This window comes from Lagopus muta, chromosome 11 (assembly GCF_023343835.1).
Source record: "Lagopus muta isolate bLagMut1 chromosome 11, bLagMut1 primary, whole genome shotgun sequence".
Classification (NCBI taxonomy): domain Eukaryota; kingdom Metazoa; phylum Chordata; class Aves; order Galliformes; family Phasianidae; genus Lagopus; species Lagopus muta.
In genome coordinates, this window is record NC_064443.1 from 5,187,562 (window position 1) to 5,209,069 (window position 21,508).

General features: G+C 36.6%; 1 protein-coding gene across 10 annotated transcripts in view; it reads right to left on the reverse strand.

Moving 5' to 3' along the window:
• Window positions 1-5,178: 5,178 nt before the first annotated feature.
• IQSEC1 (IQ motif and Sec7 domain ArfGEF 1) overlaps window positions 5,179-21,508 on the reverse strand; it is a 315,077-nt gene continuing 298,747 nt past the window's right edge. For 9 of the 10 annotated variants that reach the window (XM_048957702.1, XM_048957701.1, XM_048957700.1 and 6 more), the window contains 4 exons: window positions 19,500-19,661; window positions 18,053-18,229; window positions 11,166-11,215; window positions 5,179-9,867 (listed from right to left, as the gene is read on the reverse strand). In XM_048957702.1, coding sequence (XP_048813659.1) covers window positions 9,262-9,867; window positions 11,166-11,215; window positions 18,053-18,229; window positions 19,500-19,661 — 995 coding nt within the window. In that variant the 3' untranslated portion in view covers window positions 5,179-9,261. The remainder of the gene's footprint in view (window positions 9,868-11,165; window positions 11,216-18,052; window positions 18,230-19,499; window positions 19,662-21,508) is intronic. The other variant, XM_048957708.1, reaches the window with a different exon arrangement.

Below are 21,508 nucleotides of genomic sequence, written 5' to 3' on the forward strand. Positions count from 1 at the left end.
TTTCCATAGCGAGGAGGATACAGGACTACCAAGTACCAAATCCAAGCTCCTGATCTCCACCTGAGATGATGGAGGCAATGCCTGTCACGTGTGGGTGAGGAACACTGAGCTGACTTCAGCACTCGGCGGTCCTTAGGGTGGAATAACAACACAGTAATGTCTCTTGAGAGGATAAATTAAGAGCGTAGGTAAAGGATTGCCTGAAGAAGGTGATCCAAACAGTGACAACAAAGCTAGGCCACTAGAAAACAGCAGGAGAAAGAAGCCTCACTGGAATTTCAGAAGATCTGAAATAACAGCATGGTGTGTTTACTTACAGAGAATGAGACTGTGATCATATCCTACAAGAAGTACCTGTAAAGAATTTTCTTTCAATCACAGAACAAATCACAGTGGAAAACAGCAGATCCATGGCATGAAATCATGAGCAGTCTGTCACTCGTGGATAAAGAACTCTCTTCTTTAGTTCTGAAAATCTCAAGTCTACATCAGAAGTGTATCACACCGTTTATTTTGCCCCCTTCTTGCAACTCTTCCTAATGCTCTGTATGTGACCACAACTGAAAGCAATCTTCTGGCAGCTGCAGTTCTCTGCAGCTCGCCATGAGACTTAATTCCTCTATTCTGACTTTTAGCCATCTTCATTGCACAGAACTGTGCAATATGTTGCTAAAACATCTTTTCCCTCTACTGTTTTAGGGATGTCCCTGGACTTCTTTGCCCACTTTTGTTTAACACTCATCTCTGCTGTCTGCCACTCAGCTATGCACCCACATGTTCATTTAATTCCAGCTTCCTCTGAAGCTGCTAGCCTGCTCTTCAGTATACTGCCTCCTCTAACAGAGAGCTGCTCAGCTGTTAGCTCTCCAGAACTCACATTCTGTGCTCAAACTGTCTGCCACAGTGATGTCAATTTCAGCCTATTCCACACAGAACTGCTTTCATAAGGAATTAATACAACAGATTTTTGGATCAGTAAATGAGTATCATGAGATTACGCTACAGTTTTCTTTTCCTTTTTACTCTATTCTTCAGTAACTGCTTAAAAACTGGTATTCAATAATATAACTCATTGAGAGATGTATAACTTACTTACTGAAAAAGTACCACTGCAGCTCTAACTTGCTTTACACAAATATTCGTCAATCCTTGCAGTTCTTCCAGGAAAATACAGACAGTTGCCTTAGTAGCTTCTTCTCTCTTTATAAAATTCTTTTCACCTTTTCAGTCAGACAGATGCTAGGGAAGTTTTAGCACGTGCAGTTCCTTACTATCTTCCCTTTGGATATGTGTTGCTGTACTCACTGCATCATCTCTCCTGTCTCTGAATATTTAAAGAAAGTTGGTTTACAAATTAAATCTTGAGAAAGCTGAGAGCAGAAACTGGTATCTCCATTTTATTTCCCAGCCATGTGCTGTGGGAGTAATGTCACATTTGAAACATGGATGTTAATGGTGTCACTGTGTAATGTTTGTCCAGGTTAGCGTGCATCTGGAATTGAACTATGGCTATCATGAGAAGTATCTGAGAAAAAGAAATGAATGCACATCATTAGTGAAAGGGATTTCCCACATCTTACAGTGGCACTTACAACTTACAGAGGCAAATCACCAAAACTCTGGCAATCTTCATTACAGAAGCACTAAATTATCTCAGCATTTTATTCTGTAAAGTATTCTAATTCAAATAAGGATGGTTCATAAAATTTTCTTTTTAACTCAGTACACATTTTCCATTGGGCTAGAGGGTGTTTCTTGTTATTACTCTTTTAAGCTTTAATCACTTTAGTTTTGAAGCACAACAGAAGTACTCCAAACTATAGCCATTCTAACTTCTTTGTTTGTTTTTCCATGATGGGTAACATCAGAGCCTGAAGCAGAGCCAGAATTACCTGAAAGATGGAAAAAACAACAAACTACATGATGAATTAAGTAAAAGCGTTTCACAAACTTTTCTTCTCTGTTTTGGGAGGAAATATTAACCAGTAAAATGAAAGTAAAAATCAATCAAGAGCACATGGTGAGCTTATAGAGGAGGTAGATGCTCACAGGAGTCCTGTCAAGGTCAAGCATTCAGCAAAAGACACACTCCTCTGCTTCTTTTCCTACCCTCCCAGTGCAGCATTCCTTTCCCACAGGCACAAATGGCACCATGCTCTCTCCTGCTCCCTTGCCTGACCTACAGCATAGCTGTGGGGACACAGTGAGGGACAAGGACTGCTGGTTTGTATGGCTCAAGGAAGTGACATGTCAGTCCAGTGATCATGTGCATAGCAGAGGCTGCACGTATTCAGTACTGCTGGATCCAAATACGATGCAGCTCCATGTCTGAAAATCAGATTGCTCCTCATTAGAAACAATTTCATAGCGCTAATTATGAAATTAATTTCCAGCCATGAGTTGCCACAGTACCATTGCTGATACCATTGCTGAATAGCATAGCCTTCTAACTCAGAGCACTTGCACAGTCCTTTTGCTTTCCATTCCCTTTGGCCAAAAAAAAAAAAAAGAAAAAAAAAGTCACATTTCTTTGTCAAACACTTCTTAATCTATTTTTTGTAGCAGAAATGAGAAGTTGTAAAGACAAAGTATTTTCCACTATGCATGCATAACATTTAATTTCTCTCAGGAGGGATTTACCTCATTCATCTTATTAAAAGAGTGCTTTTTCCTTGCTCATTATACATATCTGTTTATATCTCTCTGTTTTACTGTGAAGAAATAAATGAAAACTGTATGCCATTTTACCACAGAGCTGATAACTTGTATGCTTGTGTGATTTATTTGAGCTGCCTCTGCCTTGTCAACCATGATGCTATTTCACACCTCAGTTATTACAAAGTGCTAAATAAAGAGGATGCTTTTTACAGCACTTTATCATAGAAATATGCATTTATATGATTGGTAAAAAAAAAAAAGAAATCTAAACATCCTAACATTCACGACCAGTCTCTTCCTGAAGTTGATTAGTTTTGCCACATAATACAGAATTTGGCTTTAATTTTTAAAATAGTAGGAAACAAAAACAAAAACAAAATGTTATTAAAAATATACCTAGGATAAAGCAATTTTTGCATCATACTATCTTCTTGTCTTGGAATTTTATATCAACAAAATATAGCAGCAAAAATCACTAAGAGACTAGTAAGCTAGCTAGAGATGCAATATGCTTCCTTTTGAAAAGGTGTACATAATGCAGTCATAGCACTACTACAGATTTATTCTTGCATGCTACTATAAGTACAAGTATGTTCTTCTACAAATGTTTCAGTACATATATGATTTATCACACAATGCTAACAGCATCATAATTCTGTCAGTTGTTTGAATACTTGCAGAAAAACTCACTAGCAAGAAATTCATTCAAGATGTGTACTGACATATGACACAAACACCTAAGTAGACAAACACGAGGCTAATTTTAGGAGAAGTTTTCAAATCTTAGACTTTCGTGTTTTCTGGTTACAACTCATACCAGAAAACCTTGGCCTCGTCCTTAATATTAGAATTAAATTGCTTATCCCCAGTACGAAGGCAAAAGCTTCTTGACTGAAGGCATTTTTCATTAGGTAGGCACATACAAGTTCTTATCAGCAAGATTTGAGGAATGCAATTCCAATAAGATGTGCACCTTGAACAAACAAGGATATTAAAATAATTTTAACAACTTAAATAACTGAGCATTAGACTATCATATGCTTAACTTACATTTATTTTTTAATAAGTTGCTGAGCATTATTGGAGCTGGTGCAAATCTGTCATGCAAATGGCATTTGACACTGATGTTTTCTTCGGCTGTTTATTTTTCTTCAGTAATGCCAGATTATAAATGCTTTCATTATAGTCTTAGTTGAGGTAAGAAAACGTTTAGAGATGTTATTTAGGCCCTACTTTTAAGATGGAACAATAAAAAACACAGATTATTAGTAATACCAGTATTTATTTCTGAATTCTCTTAAATTAGAGAATTCAGACTACTTGGCTTCTCCAACGGCAGAAATATACCAAAGTTCTCAAAATCATGGTTTCTAAAATAGGAAAAGAAAGACCAATGGAGAGCAGCACTGTCAGTTCTTCTATTACCAGTAACAGACTGTGTGATAGTATCAGCTCTACTTTAATGTGTCACACAGCTCCAAGGGATAACACATTGATAGTGTCTAGAGATAGATGGGTACTCACCCATAAAAAAAAAATTGATCAAGAATGTACTTTCTGAAAAAACAGCCATTCAGAAAAGGTCTTAGTTGACTATTCCTTCAAAACAACTCAAGAATCTCCTAAAATTCATAGGAAAAGAAAAAAAAAGCAAACAACACTTAAATTGACAGTTAAGCATTAGTTTTAACTGAGACATTAGATGCACTGTGATTCATTTGAAGTATAGGAAATGAATAAAAGTAAAAACAGTTGAACATGCCAAAGTTTGTCATCTGAAGTATCTGCTGAAGTACAACATCATGTGAGTCAAACATGCCTGCTTAGCGGTGTAAGTGTCATGGTGTACATTAAGACATAGCAAACAAACACAACAGGTACAAGTACAGGATAGCACTTACCTCGTTACATCACTTACTGAAATATGATGCTCTCTGCCAACAGGTACACAGAAGCAATGAATACTCTCTATTTGATCTCAAGAACGTAGATTACACTTAGGAAATGAAGAACATACCCCTGGGAAGGACAAACTTGAAACATACGTCAAGGGTAGGCAATCATCTGAACATGGACTCCTATGGAAATGTGATAGCCAAAAGATTAATGGGATCAGTCCAACATGCTGGACAGCTCACGCTTAAGGAAATTCAAAATATGGTAACTATTTTTCAATGTTAAAATGCTTTCAAAAAATATTACACAAGAACCTCTTCAGTGTTGCCTGCAGATCTAGGTGTTTTCTTTATTGCCCCTTATAGTACTTCAGAACTAAGTATGTTCACAGTACCACCAAAAAAACCTAAGGCCTACTGAGACGTGGCCACACTCTTCACAGTACCAGCCATTATTTCCAACAACTTATCTTTAATTTGAGATGAAGACAGAAACCTTGACCCCTTTGAAAAGAGTAGCAGAATTCAAATCGACCCAGAGGGTCCAGGATAGCACCTGAAGGAATTTCCTTCATTTCATGTCTGAATAATTAAAGTTCTTGGATTACACAAGATGAGAAACAAAGAGTTTTAAATGATTTATTTGATTTCTCCACATGATCACAGTTATAGTTTTACATCAATAGGGTCTGTTACTACTTACAAACAAAATGCATATTAAAATGAAAGCACTCCTTTCTTCCCCATAGTTACAAAAGGGGTCTCAAGCCTCCCCAGAACAGAAGCTTCTTGTAAGTGTAATTGTTTTTGAAGTCTTTAACAGTCTGCATTCAACACCTAATTCTAATAGTTTAATACAACTCAAAGCAGATTTTAGTTCCTAGCAGGAGATAGGTATTGTAGGCAACCTCCAAGTGACTGCAGACTTAGAGTAATACTAATTTACACACTATGTACAATTTAGAGAATTGTCTACTCCCCCTACTTGGTCCCATTTTCACCACCCCCTTTTCTATTTTCCAAATTTAATCTTGTTATTGGTTCCTCTTTTCTTTTAAATATATACACAATAATCCATTTTGCAGGCAAGAAGTGCGATGGTATTTTACAACGGAACAGCAAAATGCATGCTTAACTGCAGAAAACACACAGCTTCATATGGAACAGCAAGTCAACATCTAGAGATTCATTTTTTTAAATATCTGCTGACTGTCTTTCAGCTCATTTTATCAAGAAACAAGAGGCTTCTGCTGCATGCAGTACATGATGGGAAAATCATTCTACACTGTATGTTAGACTTTTTTCTTTTTAGCGATACAAGACGTACATTATATTAGGATGAACTCTGTTTTCTGTTTTTACATTGTTGCACATTTCCATTTTTAACTTAAAAGAAAATTAAAAACCCCAAATATATATTTAATTGTTGTCCCAGAAAAGATTTTTGTCGCCACACCTTCACTCTTTAGGCTTCCCTTTCATTTTTTCAAATCAGCAATACGACTTTGCCGCATTTTTTTAATGGGAAAAGAGAAACATGGTCACTCTACACAGCTCTGTACCAGTTTTTATTTGGCAATGGCACTTGAGAAAAAAAATCTCAATTTTATACCTGCCTGCAGGCTAAAATATATATATATATATTAGTTTTTTTAACCGCACAGTGTTTCAAATACTATCATTTTCCTGTTCTAGACATGACTCACACTGTTCTAAGCAACTGTTAACCAAGAATGGAATCAGAGAAGTTATACTAAAACCCTTAATACAGTTTAAAAAAAAATAATCGAGTCCACTGTTTCTCCCTATTGTTTTGAAATAATGTTTACAGTTACTGTGCTCCTATATGACCACCCTGATTTTTTTAAACTAGTCTCAAAATAGTCTGATTTTACACATGCAACTTAATGCACCTTAAAAGGTAGGCACAAATTCTTTCTCCACGTGCAGATGAAATCGTTTGCAAATGTTTTTTGCATGCACAGTTGTGATTCTTCTGAACATTTAGTTGATTGCACATGGAAAATCAGTGATCGAGCATTAAAATGTGGCTTACAGTGTAAGTATAGAATATTTATATTTGACTAATTTAAGTGAATGAAAGGGGTTTTGAAACAAAGCAAATGCAGATCTGGGAGATTTAAGGTCTTCACTGTTAACTGAGTAACACAGCTTGAGTCAGATTTTCCTCTCAGCTGTTACTGAACGTTCTGCATTTACACAGTATATGGTGAATTTTACATTAAAACTCTGCATCTGAAACAAATACAGTCTCTGCCACTCAATGAAGAGGAGCACTCTTACCTCCATTTCAATCGAAAGATGCAGTTTGTGAAAGATATTTGTCACCAAATGACTCTATCTTTTCTGGAACAACCTATAAATTACAATTAGACTCTACTATTGGTACAGATGTATGAAGAAAAGTCTACATATTGAAATATGTTATCACTTTACTTCAACTAATATCAACAGTTAACACTGATATATTTTGCAAATATACAATATGTAGAGTGTAGCCTCACACTAATAACATTAGATGACATGCAGACAGTTCTACTTTCCCCTATAAGAACAGTATATATTTTTTTTAAACTGCAAGGAACAGAGCCTCAGGGGACCTGTAGGAGCCCTCTTAAGGTTAGCCGCAGACTTTAGACTAGTATGAGTGATACTTAAAAATCATAATGCAATCACTTGTTTTCTTTTAATGAAGACAATTTAGAGAAGGAGCAGAATGGGAAAATATTGCACGCGTGGGAAACAAATATGGACAGCTTTAAACAAAAGGCTAAACTCTAGATTGCTGTATTTGCTCTCTGTGGAGGTTAACAAAGTGCTGAGTTTGCAGTTTTGCTGGTATTGTGATATCAATGGTATGGAAGGGAAAAAAAATTACACACACCCCAAATATTATAGATGCCATAACAAGGCAGAACAAGCCAATATGAAGGTTACTCTCTTATTCTCACTTCAGTCTCACTTTAACTTCTTTCCACTTTAACTGATTTCTTCGTTATTCCTGAAAAAATATTATTAAATATAAAATTGACTACTGTTCTTACTTTTACCCATCTCACACTGGAATTTTTTCCAGAGCTCATCCTCTTCAAGGTTTGCTTTTAGGCTGGTACAGTTTTGCAGTTCTGATTCCTTTGCCTCTACTGTTTAGGTGTAAAGTTCTTGCAGTGGCTCAAATTGCTGAAACTACAAAGTAGGTGCCATGTGTAACTGTACAGGGTTTAGGGATAAAATTTTATATCAATTTGCAAATGGTCTGATTACAACACATAAGCAACAACAGCACAGCCTGTTTTTATGTGATGTCTTGCAACTAACTGGACTATGAAAGTGAGGGTTTGAGCATAAACTCAGCCTGCTGAGTGCTGGTTACTTTCAAACTAACAAATGTGATGAGTAAAAATGGTGAAGCCACTTCATTGCTAGTGCATGGCTACATGGAATTACAGATCTTTTTTTCTTTAGTATATATATAAAAACCCTACACTAAATTCTAAAACAAACCTTCAAGTTTTAGAGCACTTCCACCTGGAAATGCTCTCAGACTAGAATTCAGCTTAACAGGGGGGTAAAAATAAGAAATTATGGTAAACAGGAAACAAAGTAGCTGAGAAAGATGGAAGTTTGCAATTTTCATGTTTGAGATGAATGTTTTTGCAGTGTATACATGCACCTGTTATAAGTCTTCATGTGTGTTCATTAAAACATATGCATACAAAAGAAATGTGGATCATGTAAATTCACAGTTATCACAGCCTTTAAAGTGTCTAAATTTGTGTGACCAATGCTTGAAGATGACCACTGGTGAAAGGTCATCCCTTACATTGCTACCATATAATTACTGCATCTTAACAAGTTTGCTTACCTGAAATAGAAGAGCAGTTATAATACTGATTACGTATGATATCATGTTAATAAAATAAGGATTTATACAAAGCAGTATTTGACTACAACAATTAAATGCTATGTTACTTGGCACATTTAATAATGATTGCTTAGAAATCTTAGCAAGTCCAGAGGACTGACTTCTAATGAAAATACTGAAATGTCTGAAATTTATTTCTAACATTTAGTGTTTTTGGTCTACTCTTTCATATGCTATTCATCTATAATACTGTCCTATCAAGTAAGTGGAATTCCTTGTAAAGTCTATATTGCTAGCTTTGTGGACTGAAAAAATTTCTTTCCAAGCACAAATGTTAACTATACAGTATATATATATATATTTATATGTATATATTTATATTATATAAAGTTTACTTACGTACTTTCATCAACCATATCAGGTCTACTTATTTTTTGCCCATTGACAATAAAAGAGCAAGAATGCAACACTTGGTTCTGTATCACTTTTTTCCTTTTATCATAGACTATGTTTTTATTCTGCAAGTAAAATTGTCAAGGGATTTGGTGTAAAAGGTAATTTACTCATATTCGGCAAGCAGCATGTTTTCAAGGCAGTCTGGAAATAAGAACTAACCAGATGGTAAGCATCTATGGAATAGATAAGTGAAACCAGTATTGATTGCACTAACTTGACTTATTTTTAGTATCAGCAAGCCTTTAAGCTCACACAACTCAGTTTAATTGTTTGTCTAGGTAAAAACTGACAATATTATTTGTTGCTTCCTGTAAGTGCTTTTGTAATTGTGTTTAAAACTACAGTTATTAAGAGGGTCAATATGTTCTAGACTATTGTGCTGATGCCGCTGTGTTTGGGCTTAGTGCTGGCTGAAGTGGACGGAGGTGGAGGCGGTCCATGGTGATGCTGAGTGTGCTGGGGATGAGAAGAGTGCCCTGGGTGTGGAGGGGGCAGTGGTGGATGAGGAGAGTGCGTATGCTGTGCGTGGGGGTGCTGCATGTAAGGAGTATGCTGGGAGTGTGCCCCATGCTGGGAATGGGGCACGTGTTGGTGATACTGGTGTGGGTGCTGGATGTGCTGGGGAGGGTGATAGTGGTGGTGGTGGTGATAGGGTGGTGGGTTCTGCTGCATATGACAGTACTGCGAATGGTGAGAGTGTACTTGTGCCTGGGTCTGTCCCTCAGCTGGCCCTGCATGATGCATGGCTGAAGGATGCTGTGAGTGTTGCTGATGCGGGATTACTGGAGGGTGTGGAGGTTGCTGTGATGAGCCAGATGGTGGATGGCCTTGGGAAGGTGGCTTTCCCCTTTTACTACCAAATAAGGAACCTAGGAGTGAGGAGGAGTTAGGCATAGTCTGGTGAGGGCGAGATGGACACTCTCGGGTTGATGTAGCTCTTCGGCGCATGTGAGGACTGCTAATGATGGACCCCTAAAAAGAAATTAATAGAAATAAAAATTAAAAAAAATTTTAAAATGTTTAAAAGAAAAAGTTCACACTGACCCACAAACTCCTCCTTCAGTGCTCGCATGGGTGGAATATGTTAAAGAGTTCGAGGAAAATTTTATTTCCAACTTCTCTAAGTTGCCAGCAGGGCAATCGTGCCCTTTTTGGGACATTTATAGGCATTAACACTTTAGTATAGAAAGCTATTGCTTTAGGTATGAAAAATGTTGCGGAAAAGTAGCATGACAAAATATCTAGGAGTGTGTATTTAAATGAAAAATACATTTTAAAATACTTAAAAATTACCATACTTGCTTTTTTAAAAACAACAACAAAAAAAGTTAACTCAACCTAAAAGGTTAAACACATAGCAGCAAACGTTACAATTCAGATTTCAAAAACAGTATTTAAACTTATTTAAATAGTAGTATTTTACTACTATACACCATAATGCTGCTTCTCAAGCGTACCTCTAAATTATGTGTTAAATGGAACCACATCACTTTTGCCACTAAGTTTTCTATGTGACTTTGTTTTCTGAGCTGTGGTCCAATGTTTTCTATTATTTAGCTTGGAATGATCTATTTAGTTTCTGGAAGTTTTGGGTTTGTATTTTGTAAAGAGAGATATGGGACACAACATTTACTATGCAAAATGTGCTAGACTTAAACTGCAATCTATCTAAAGCAAACAAAAAAAAAAAAGAAAAAAGAAAAAAAGAAAAATCTGCAAGCTGAATTCAGACATGAACAGTATATATAAATGGTTTGAAGATGAATGAAATCTCATGAAATCCACATTGAATTAACCTGTCTTAATTTTTTTTTTTTCCTCCCATGCCCTATCTGTGCAATTCCATGGTGTCATGACTGCATACACTGAACTAGAAAATAAGCAATGGGGATGGTTGAGCATGAAAATCAATAGTTTTAGCTAAATATCAAACAGCAAGAACAGTGTACTTTGTAACAAAGAGCAAGTGGGCTTTTAAGCTGGGACTAGACTGAAATGGTGGCAAAAGGACACATCATATTCATTTAACCATGCTTGCAGGAACAAAGGGAACAAGGTTAGCTCAAACCAAAAAATGGCATTGGTCTAAAACAAGCTGTCAGTGCTTTTTAAGCTGGAAGAATACAAAGTGAGTAGCCTAGGCATGCATTTTATTTGAGGCAGGCAGGTTATATGTTAGAAGAAAAAAGAGCAAAAAAATATGTATATAAAAGAAAGGTTTGAAATGCACATCATCACATCCAGCTAGACATCAGTAACTTCCTACTTACTTCCATATTGCTGTCTAGCGATCCTGCACTGCTGCGTCGCCCACGCTTGCCTGCCCAGGACATGCAACACCATAGATTAGAGACTGAGACAAGACCCAGGTGAAAAACAGCCGCTTGCCCTGAATCGCTAGAGGAGTCTCTAAATGCTACTGGGGGGCTGCAGGGGAATTAACATTGCACTGGACTGGTACAGTAGCTCCTGAGGCAGAAACTTAGATTTTTAAGGCTGTTAGTTAATTTAAGTTTCTGTACCTGACTGTAACTTAGAAGGCATTTCTGCTGTGAATCAACTGTAAGTACTGGGGTGTGATATTGCAATTTGTACAACTCCTAACACACATGTATCTTAACATCTATATTTAGCAGTACGGTCATGATGTTGACCAGCAACAATTTCAAGTTGTTCAATTTCCTGATATCTAATTATTTATGAAGTTTTCTTTACAGACCTGTAGCATTGATATATATTCGTGGGGTGGTATTAGCTTAAATGCGTAATCTAATATTGGCAGATTCTGAACTTCATTGGGGGGGAATGCCAGTGGCATCAGTTTCAGCATTTCAATTTTGAAACTCAGTGGATTTCATATAATCTGCTTTCATGATGTTTTAAAAGAAACTAAACTTAATTTTTGAGTAATAAATAAAACTGGAATCTGTCTTGACATTATGGCTAGATTTTGTTTGTTTTGCTGTGCAGTGCTTTACATTTAAGTTTGATGGACCTGTTCTTTGCTTCAACACTCTCAGATTGCCCAAGTCATTTGCCTACAGCTACACATGAAATACCAGGCTGTTTGCCTAAAGAACCAGAATACCTCAATGATTATATGTAGGACACAGGATCCCAGATTTTATGTCTCATTTCAAAGGGGAGAGAAGCCCATGGCTGCAGTGGAACTAGGCATTTTTACAAAGATGTGTTGTTGAGCATTGCTTATGAAAGTTTCAAAATACTTTACTGGAAAGATTATAAACAATGCTAATCTCTGAAGAATAGCCAGTCTCTCAAGCTGCTGTAAAATCTGTATCTTTGTAGATACATATGTTCTCTCAGTACAGCCATTTTCCTGCAATGCCAACTATCAGTGAATCTCCACTTTGTACTGGCAGGTTGCTGACCTCAGAATTTCCTACCCTAACAGGTGATTTTGGAGAGAAATGTGAGAATTTCAGAATCACTGACCCTACAAGCCACACATCCTCACCTTTAGAAGCCCCAGAGTCCCCTAATATCTGTTGTGTATCGCAGATAGTTCAGAAGAACTTTGGGACTGGTTTGGTAGTGGCTCCTGGGAGGTTTGCCTTTGCTTTTCGACAAGTCCTCTCAGAGACAAGTTTAGAACATCCGTAAGTCTTACGGATCAGTATGATCTAAGATTATAACCCAAGACTGTTGGATCTTTGAACACAACTTTGACATATTTAGTCATGGGATGCAGCCCTGCAATACAGCTTTCTCTTAAGAGCTACTGTTCTCTCTGGGCTACAGCAACATTTAATCCTCTCATTATCACTGAGAGTTACTCATGAGTACAACCTCCTGCACTGACATTAAATTCAGGGAAAAGCGTTTGTCGTCAGAGAGATTTGGTCATCTTGTATGTTTGATGGAATTTTCAGCAGCTCCCTCCAGACAGTCTGTCATACATCTCTTGCTGCAAGTTTTAGACTCATCAAAATCATAACTGACCCTCTCATGGTTATGACAATACTTCACTTTCACTTCTATTCAGGCTTTGATCTTTTTCTGCTCTGCTAGAGGGATTAGTACAGATTAACATTCAAATAACTCTTGCTTGTTTACACAAAAACAGAGAAAGACAACCATCTCTGAACTTAGCAGTGAATATTGCAAGACTGACAGTTGCCATAAGTCATTAGGTATGGCCAAAAATAAAAGAAAACAGGAAAATTGAATCTATTTTGCATACTGTGGGAGTGAAAGTACTTAAATGAAATAGCCATGAATGCAGTATATATGGACAAAAAGAGACAGATGGATTTTTGCTTAGAATCAAGGCACAGAAGTACGAGCCAAGAACAAATGGAAAATCCTAATTTAAATGCCTGTAACTTCCCACAGATAGGCACTATCCCTACACAGAAAACTTTGTTTATTTTCTTGAAAACAAATTGAACCCAATTCCGCATTGGCCAACGGCACAATATGAAAGATATTAACAAAATCCTCCAGAGCATTCTCCTGTCAGTCTGTTTATACAAGACTGTACTCTGGCCTTTGAGATGACAAACCATCTAAAAATGTCTTTCTAAAGTAGCAGATCAAATTGCATTTCAGGAAAAGGGTGACTGTGCTAGAATTGTGTGTAAGAACAACTGTACTGATACAAAGATTCGTTAGCTAATGTAGTACAGTGATATAATAAAAATACACAATTTGGCTTTGTAGGTCTTGAAAAAAAAGTTTGGAAAAAAACTTTAAATGGTCTTTTTGATAAAGCAAACTAATTTAGCAGCTTTTCTAACAATGAGTCATTACCCTGACTGTACTACACAGGTTGTGAAATTGAGATGCACAGCAGCAGCAGAATCTGCAACTACCTAGCTACAGATATAATGGATACTACCAACATAACTGGCTCAAAATTATCTACACAATACTCTCTAATGATAATCCACAGAGACCACTTCTCAGAAAGAAATGTCTCTTTGCAACATCAATGTTTTCATCTTGTTTTCTGTGTGAAGCAGCTACAATACTGTGATCACAGATCAATTGTGAAAACAGTTGCTGGGTTTCTTCAGAAAGATTACTCTCAAAATACTGATTAAGTTCCAGGCTGTGAGGATACAACATAACTACATGTGACTTTACTGACCTCCTTCACTGGAAAAGCTAATGGTGTCTTTTCCGGAAGACAAAGGTTGTGGACACAAAGGTGGCCATACACAGCATGAGGTGTCTTTATACAGTATATCTAGAGAATAATTTGGTACTGACATGGACAAATCACAAAAAACCTTGATTCACAAAAATCTATTTTATTAAAAATTACTAAATTATATAGTGATCATTACTATTGTTATTCCATTGAAGAAAAGGAAATTGAACAATAGAAACAAGATGAAGGGAAAACCTCTCCCTGCTCAGAAAACTCTTCTGGTAAGGGAGGAAAAGACTGCTGGTATTCTATAAGATGCTGCAAAATCTGTGGGGGAGGAAAAAAATAACCGAGTAACCCTGCCTACATCCAATGAGGACAGAGCCAAGGGAATGCACCAGCTCATCACAGATTGAGCCAACAGATTAGGAGATCCCGTAATTGCATGAAGCCAGAGTCCCTTTAAGGGGATTACAGTGCAAAAAAGTTTTACAATCTTTTTTTAATTACAATTTACAATAAACTATTCTGAAAATAAATAAATGAAACTGTATGTCTGTGGGGGAGAGATGGAGAAACCTTTTCCCCTGAACACAGGAAGAAATATTTTAAAAAGTTAACAGTCAACAAATGAGACTACATGAAGTATATAGATAGAATTGTTTTAATGCTGGGACTGCTTTACTGCAAATGCTTTTAAAAGTGATCTCTACTGGTCTGTGATTGTTTTGACACTGCTCAGGAGATTATGAAACAAACACTATCTATATTCGTAGTAACCACTACACCACTCTGCACTTCTGTGCAGATTTCAGTACACTATAACCTTTTAACCAATGCAATAAATATTATCTGCACCTTAAAAATTGAGAGTGAAGGGCATAAAGCTTGATTTCCACTAGTGCTCATTGCTGTAAGCCCAATGTGAAAGAACTAGCTCCTCCAGGAACAGAAAAACCACTGGCATTCAGATTGACTAGCCCAAAGTCATCCAAAATCAGAAAATCAAATAGCTTAATCCATGCTTTGGCAAACAAATCAATCTTCCCACGTACTTACACTTTCCACATCTTCCTCTAAATCTACTAATGAAATAACTGTATATTGCATAAGTAGTGAAAAGGTCATCATTCCACTAGATTTCACAAAACTCAGCTACAACTGCATTAGAATCTGTTTATTGTTTAATATTTTAATGTAAATTAAAAATTCAAAATTACAGAACAAAATCTCAGTTCTTCCTCAATTACAGCTCAAGAACATGTAGTAAAAATAACCATTTTCTTTTCTTTTGAGAAAGAATAGAGCACAAGTGCTTCTGACACATTCACACCTTTGAGCAGTTGGTTGCCACATTATGCTTTTTAGTCCTTGGAAGTAACTGTCAATCCACAGCAATCACTACTACCCACAAAATCAGGACCTCATTCATATCATTTTCACAACTACCATTTAAACTATCACGGCAAAAGCACAGAAGACTAACCTCAGAAAGTGGCTCCTGACGTTTGCTTTCTGACAGAGAAATCTTGTTTTTCCTTACGGTTTACAGCTTAAGGGTAGAATCGTTATGGTATCGACACTTATTAGACCTAAGCTTATATATTCACATAGTTTTCCAAGACAAGAAATGTAAAGTCTGTTTCTACAGCCACTGTTCACTGTTGTGACATCTTTTTGAGAGTAATGGACTGGTTGTTGGGTTTTTTTTTTTTTGTTTGTTTGTTTGTTTTTAAATACAGTTTTGTCATATACACACCCAGTTCAATCAGATTCCCCTTTCCTTGAATCAATCTTTAAATGTTTTTATTTGCTTTTACAATGTTCACTGGGTAGTTATCTGCCTTCTTCCAAACGTATGTAACCAGGGAGTTCCAACATTAATTACTTATTTTTTAATAAGAAAGGACCCTTTTGAAAAGTCACTTACATCCTACAGAAAGACACATATCCCAAATAGTCCCACTCCTCATTTCTCCTTGTTTTTTCCATCTTCCATACCACAAAAAGAAGATTTGAGGCCACCTAAGTCAGCAACTCTTTACAGAAGTACTCTCATATGGTATCTCTGGGACACAGTAACTTGCTAACTAAAAGTGATGCATTTGTTACTCTGAATCATCTTTCCCACATCAAAACCAAGTCAGCCTCACATGTAAGCTAGTTACTGAGAAAAGGTAGAAAATGTTGGTATAAGAGCAGTAAAATTATTATATGAAATAACAAAGCAAGTAACATGTCATTTTTCAAGTCAGTTGCACTGCACAAGACCAAACAGAAACTCTCCATAATTCTCAACTTGTTAAAATTAAGTTTAGTTGGGTTTAACTCATTGATAAACCCTGCAGTCTGTGAATGATTTCTATATTTTATCATGGAAAAAAGTTATTTTCAGTAATAAGCATGCCAAATGTATGCATGCCCTGTTGAAATGTGATGTTTTCATGATTATGAGTACTTGTTTATTGCATAACACCCAGAACATGAATTTAAACTTATGGCAACGTTCTAATGACTGGGATGAAAAATTTCTTTGAGATGAAAAAAATTGACTAAGAATTACATTTATGTGTAAACATACCTACTGAACTCACATATTTAACAATATGGCAGTTCTCATTCTAGTGAAATAAAAACAAAACAACAAAAAGGGATGATGAACGTATCCTCAAATCTGAGATATAGTAGTGGTGAAGACTTAGTGACTTGATCTAAAATCCATTGAAGCCAATCAGGCAAAAATATTCAGCTTCAACTTCACTGTGGATCAAGGCCCTAGGTCTTTCATATGAGGCAAATGGGCATGAGGATGAAAGTCTAAATGGAGAATAAAACAATTGAAAGAGCTCACTCTCTCTATACTTGTATGCACATACATAGACCCACAAAACATTGGCTATAATTTTAGTTAGATTTTATTCATTGCAGCTAGAATCAATTCCTCCGTTAAAAAGAAAAAGACAGAGAGCGTCTACTACCAAAGACAGACACAGTACTGAAATTGTGGCTATACTGTAAACCATCACTGCAATTAAAAGAACAAATCAGATTAGGCAAGGCAGACTACGAACTAAAGAAAATAAAAAATGTAGTTGCTACTGCTTCTAGAAGTACTTTCTGAATACTGGACATAGTGTTCAGATGTGACTTCTTGCAATGACAGGAATCACATTTAACACTGAAACACACGATTACTACCTGCGGTAGCCTGTATTACCATGGGTATGGCAGCTGTGCATTACACACACAAATCACAAAATAACACGTACCAAACTTTCTCCTCATTCTTCTTTAGCTTTTAAGTCCCACCACCACTCCTTTCCAGTCCTTAGCCATATTAATCAGCTAATAAATTTTAGAAACATGAGTGGCTTTGTGGGATATCAGTATTCTTTTCCAGAATGGTTTCTTTCATTATATTGGCAGTAATATTTCACACTCACCTCTTTTACAAGAATTAGGAACTTTATCTTGAATTGCAAAATAATAAGATAGAATTGGGGACACTGTATAACTGAATTACATAGTTCTAAACAGAATTTAGTAGGGCTTCACTCAATTTCATTCATCAGTGTGGTAACACAGGTACACTTGAGCACAAAATACATGGAAAGCAATTATTACACAGAGATCAGTTTCTTTGTTTCTAAGCCTACTTTATCAAGGGAAGAAGCAAAGCAGAAGAAAAAGAGAAAGGTAAACTAAGTGGGTTACTCTTAGCGCAAGTCAACCATTTCTTCTATAAAGCACTTACAATTTTTCCACTGTCTTCACTCTCCTTTTAAAGTATATATAGCAATCTACAATGGTTTAAATGTTTTCAAATAATTGTGGCTCAACAGAACAAGGGTAAAAAAACAAACAAATTAAACACAAAGTATGACAGAGGAGCTATTAAAAATGTTTGTAGTTTCGGTGTTATTGTAAGTTACTCAAGTTTCAGTGCTCAGTTCTTAAGGCCTACTGTGAGCTGCGACTTATGCATAAATCACACATCTTTGCATGCTGTAGTCAAAGCAAGGAAATATAGGCAGTGCTTACCTGCTTCAGACAGGTCTCTAAGGGAGCTGCTCAGTGCACTTCTTTTCAGCCCTTCCCCTGTAGCGTAGCTGTCATCCAGGCAAGCTCTGTTCAGCGTCCCATTGCCAGAATCTTTTTTCAGACTGGAGCACTGAGACATGCTTGGACGCACCACTCCCTTCTGTTTTTCTAACTCAGCTGAAACAAAAGAGAATAATTTTTCAATTCATAGTTACAGGCTGTAATGAAGCAGTGTAGTAACATCACAATTTCTGTATGTGATCACATACATACTGTGGATAACAGCTAAGTGTTCATTTTGGTAGATGATAAATTTGAGAGGAAATTTAGCTCTGTACCAACAGCTTTAAAGCACAACATACAGGATGAATGGCTATTACTCTGTTGGAAAAACTGAAGATAAAATTCTGTGATTAGACAGTCACATGAAATCCAGCAAAATATGTATGTATGATTTGTATGAAAGCTACCTAATCAAGAGAATACAGGAATATAAATGTGGAAGTGCAGGAAAAAAAGCAGAATCACAGAATGGTTTGGATTGGAGGGACTTTAAATATCACCTAGTTCCAACTCCCTGCTTCCTTTAATTATTGAAAGGCCAGAAGGTCTTTCCCTGGAGACTGCTCCAGGATGAACAACCCCAACTCTCTTGAGCCTCTCTTCACAGGAGAGGTGCTAGAGGTGCTCCAGCCCTCTGGACATCCTTGAGACCTTTTCTGGACCTGCTCCAACTGTCCATGTGCTTCTTATGTTGGAGGGCCCCAAAACTGTATGCAGCTTTGCAGGTGGTGTCTGACAAAAGCAAAGTAGAAGAGTCACCTCCCTTGCCCTGCTGGCCATGCTACTTTTGATGCAGCCTAGGATATGGTTGACTTTTGGGCTGCAAGTGCACGCTGTTGAATCACATTAAGTTTTTCTATAAACTAACATCCCCAAGTCCTCCTCAAGACTGCTCTCAAACTGTTCTCCACCCAGCCTGTATTTGTGCAGGACCTTGCACTTGGCCTTGTTGAATTTCCTGAGATTCACATGGGCCCACCTCTTTAACTTGTCAAAGTCCCTCTGGGTGGCCTTTTTTCCCTTCAGCATGCAGAAAAATTCAGTGAAAACTATCTGAAGGGCTGTCGTCAAAAATTTCAGTCACATAAATTACTCTTTACATTCTTAATGTAATTTATACTAACAATTATAAATCTGTTGCTATTTAGAGCTTGTCCAGGCTAACCGTCCACTGCATCTATATTGCACTAAATTACTGTAAATAAACCTAGAAGTTTGAAGTTTAAGGGATCACTGTGTTTTTCTTCTTCTAGGAATAAAAGCCATGGAAAAAAACTAAGTTATTTTGAAGTTGTGAGGAGTTCTAATGAGCTATGCAGACATTAAAGACTTTCTTACTCTGATTAGTTTGAAACTGCTCTACTATATGTACCTTCGTACTTACACTCTATTCTGTGCTTTTCCATTTCTTGAACTTCTGCAACTGACTCCCTCAAATCATCTGTAAACTTCTTCCTGTCCTGAGGATTTGGTGCATTGAAATTTATTAGTACTTTGATATCTGCTCCTGGAACAGCTGATGTGAGCCGTATGCCATTGGGATAATCTAGAAGAAAGAGTGAAGAAAAATGTGAATACCAAAGCTTTGATTATTTCTCTAAATTAACATAGGAGACAAAATCAGGGAAGTAAAAGTCAAAGGGCATGGAAAAACAAAAATTTGTAAGACATTATGAAACTGCTTAACTGTCGAGATACAGAATAAATATTGAAAGGCAATCTTTATGCAGTCTTTATCCTTAAGGTATCATGTAAAATATAGAAGAAAAATCACAGAAAGAAAGAAAAACGTAGAGGGATTGATAAGTCTTATTTCATGGAACAGATCCCATTACCTAGCTTAATCAAGTTAAGTTTGCTGTGTAAAGACTACTCAAATATTTCTCAAGTACTAGAAACTGACTCATGCTGTCAACATTTTTAAGAATACAGACACACACTAGCATGTAATGTAGTGTTTAATATTCCCTAGTAATTTTGCATCCTGGGCACCCTACTTAATTGTCTTTTTTTTTTTTTAATTTTAAATGACTTGTGAAATTGCATACTGAGAAGTAAAATAGTCCATATTGTGGGCACCATCATATAAAGAGCAGAACTTTCAGAAAAACCCTCTTTGTCTCTTCCGCTGTATGAGGCTAGAAATTTTAACAGCTACACAAAAATATTCTGTAATTGAGATAAAAGGTTCATTTACAGAAAGACAGTATATAATGAAGACATGCTCTGCTACAGACAACAGAATCAGCCTTTTCTTGAATCACAGATCTCCAGAGACAGGATGTCAGAAAAATTCAAAACGTGCATCCCAATTCACAAAGTTTTCTTTAACTCACTGCTTGACTCACATCTCTAGTTATGTATGCAATCTGAAGTCCAGGTGACCCCATGTAGTAAAAAAAATCACTCAAGAACCAGTTGATGATGTAAGGTAGTGTCTTCCCTCAAAGTCATTAGGTTTCAACAATATATAGAATTAAAATATTGAGTAGCAAGTGCAAGTACTAGTCCACTCTCATACTGTTCTCTCAGGTGAAAAAAAAGCTGCCAAGTACCCCAAGCTTCAAGGGACACAGAGAAAAAGGAGGGAGGAAGAATTTAGTGCTTCTGCCAGGGTCTAATCTGCTTCTCCTAAACATATGACAATACCAGCTATCTTTCATCAAATAAGACAGCTGTCTTGTGTATTCTGCAGCTGCTGTCACTCAGAATACAGACAAATGGCCAAAACTACAGTGGAGTCTGATGCTAAGTAATGTTACAGAAGTGGATCATATGATATAACACTGTGTATCAGTTTGAACCCTGAAACCAGATATCCAGAGAACAAGTCTAAAAAGTATACTAGTTGAAGAAAAGATGTTTTTGAAACTGAGCAAGAAACTTATTAACTCCAAACAGTCACATTAGCTCCTTCACAGAAGAATAAATAAACTACAAAACTTCACATATTACTCAAACAAAACGTTTTATTTCCAAATGATACTTCCCTACAACACATTGATTAAGCATCAGGAAGCACTGACATAAGTATTAATGGGTTTTAGATATACTCTCTCTAAGAAGATTTACCTGTCCTGAGTATTTTCAGTGATTTTGACTGAAAATGTAAAATATTCCCTGTGGTCTACTTATTTCCTAGAGATAAATGACATAATTTCTCTTATGGAGCTCATCCACCTGTCAACATAGCTGATTTCTATTATTAACTCAAATCATTTTGTTCAACCTCACTAGTAGACAAACCAGTATTTTTGTTGCTTCTCCTTTAATTACACTGGATTTCATTCACTTGAAATCAGCTGGTCCTGACAGCTGCTACACAGGTTTAATGATGGCTCTGGCCAAGATACCCTAAAGCTTGACTGGAACAGGGAAAATGGAGATGATCAA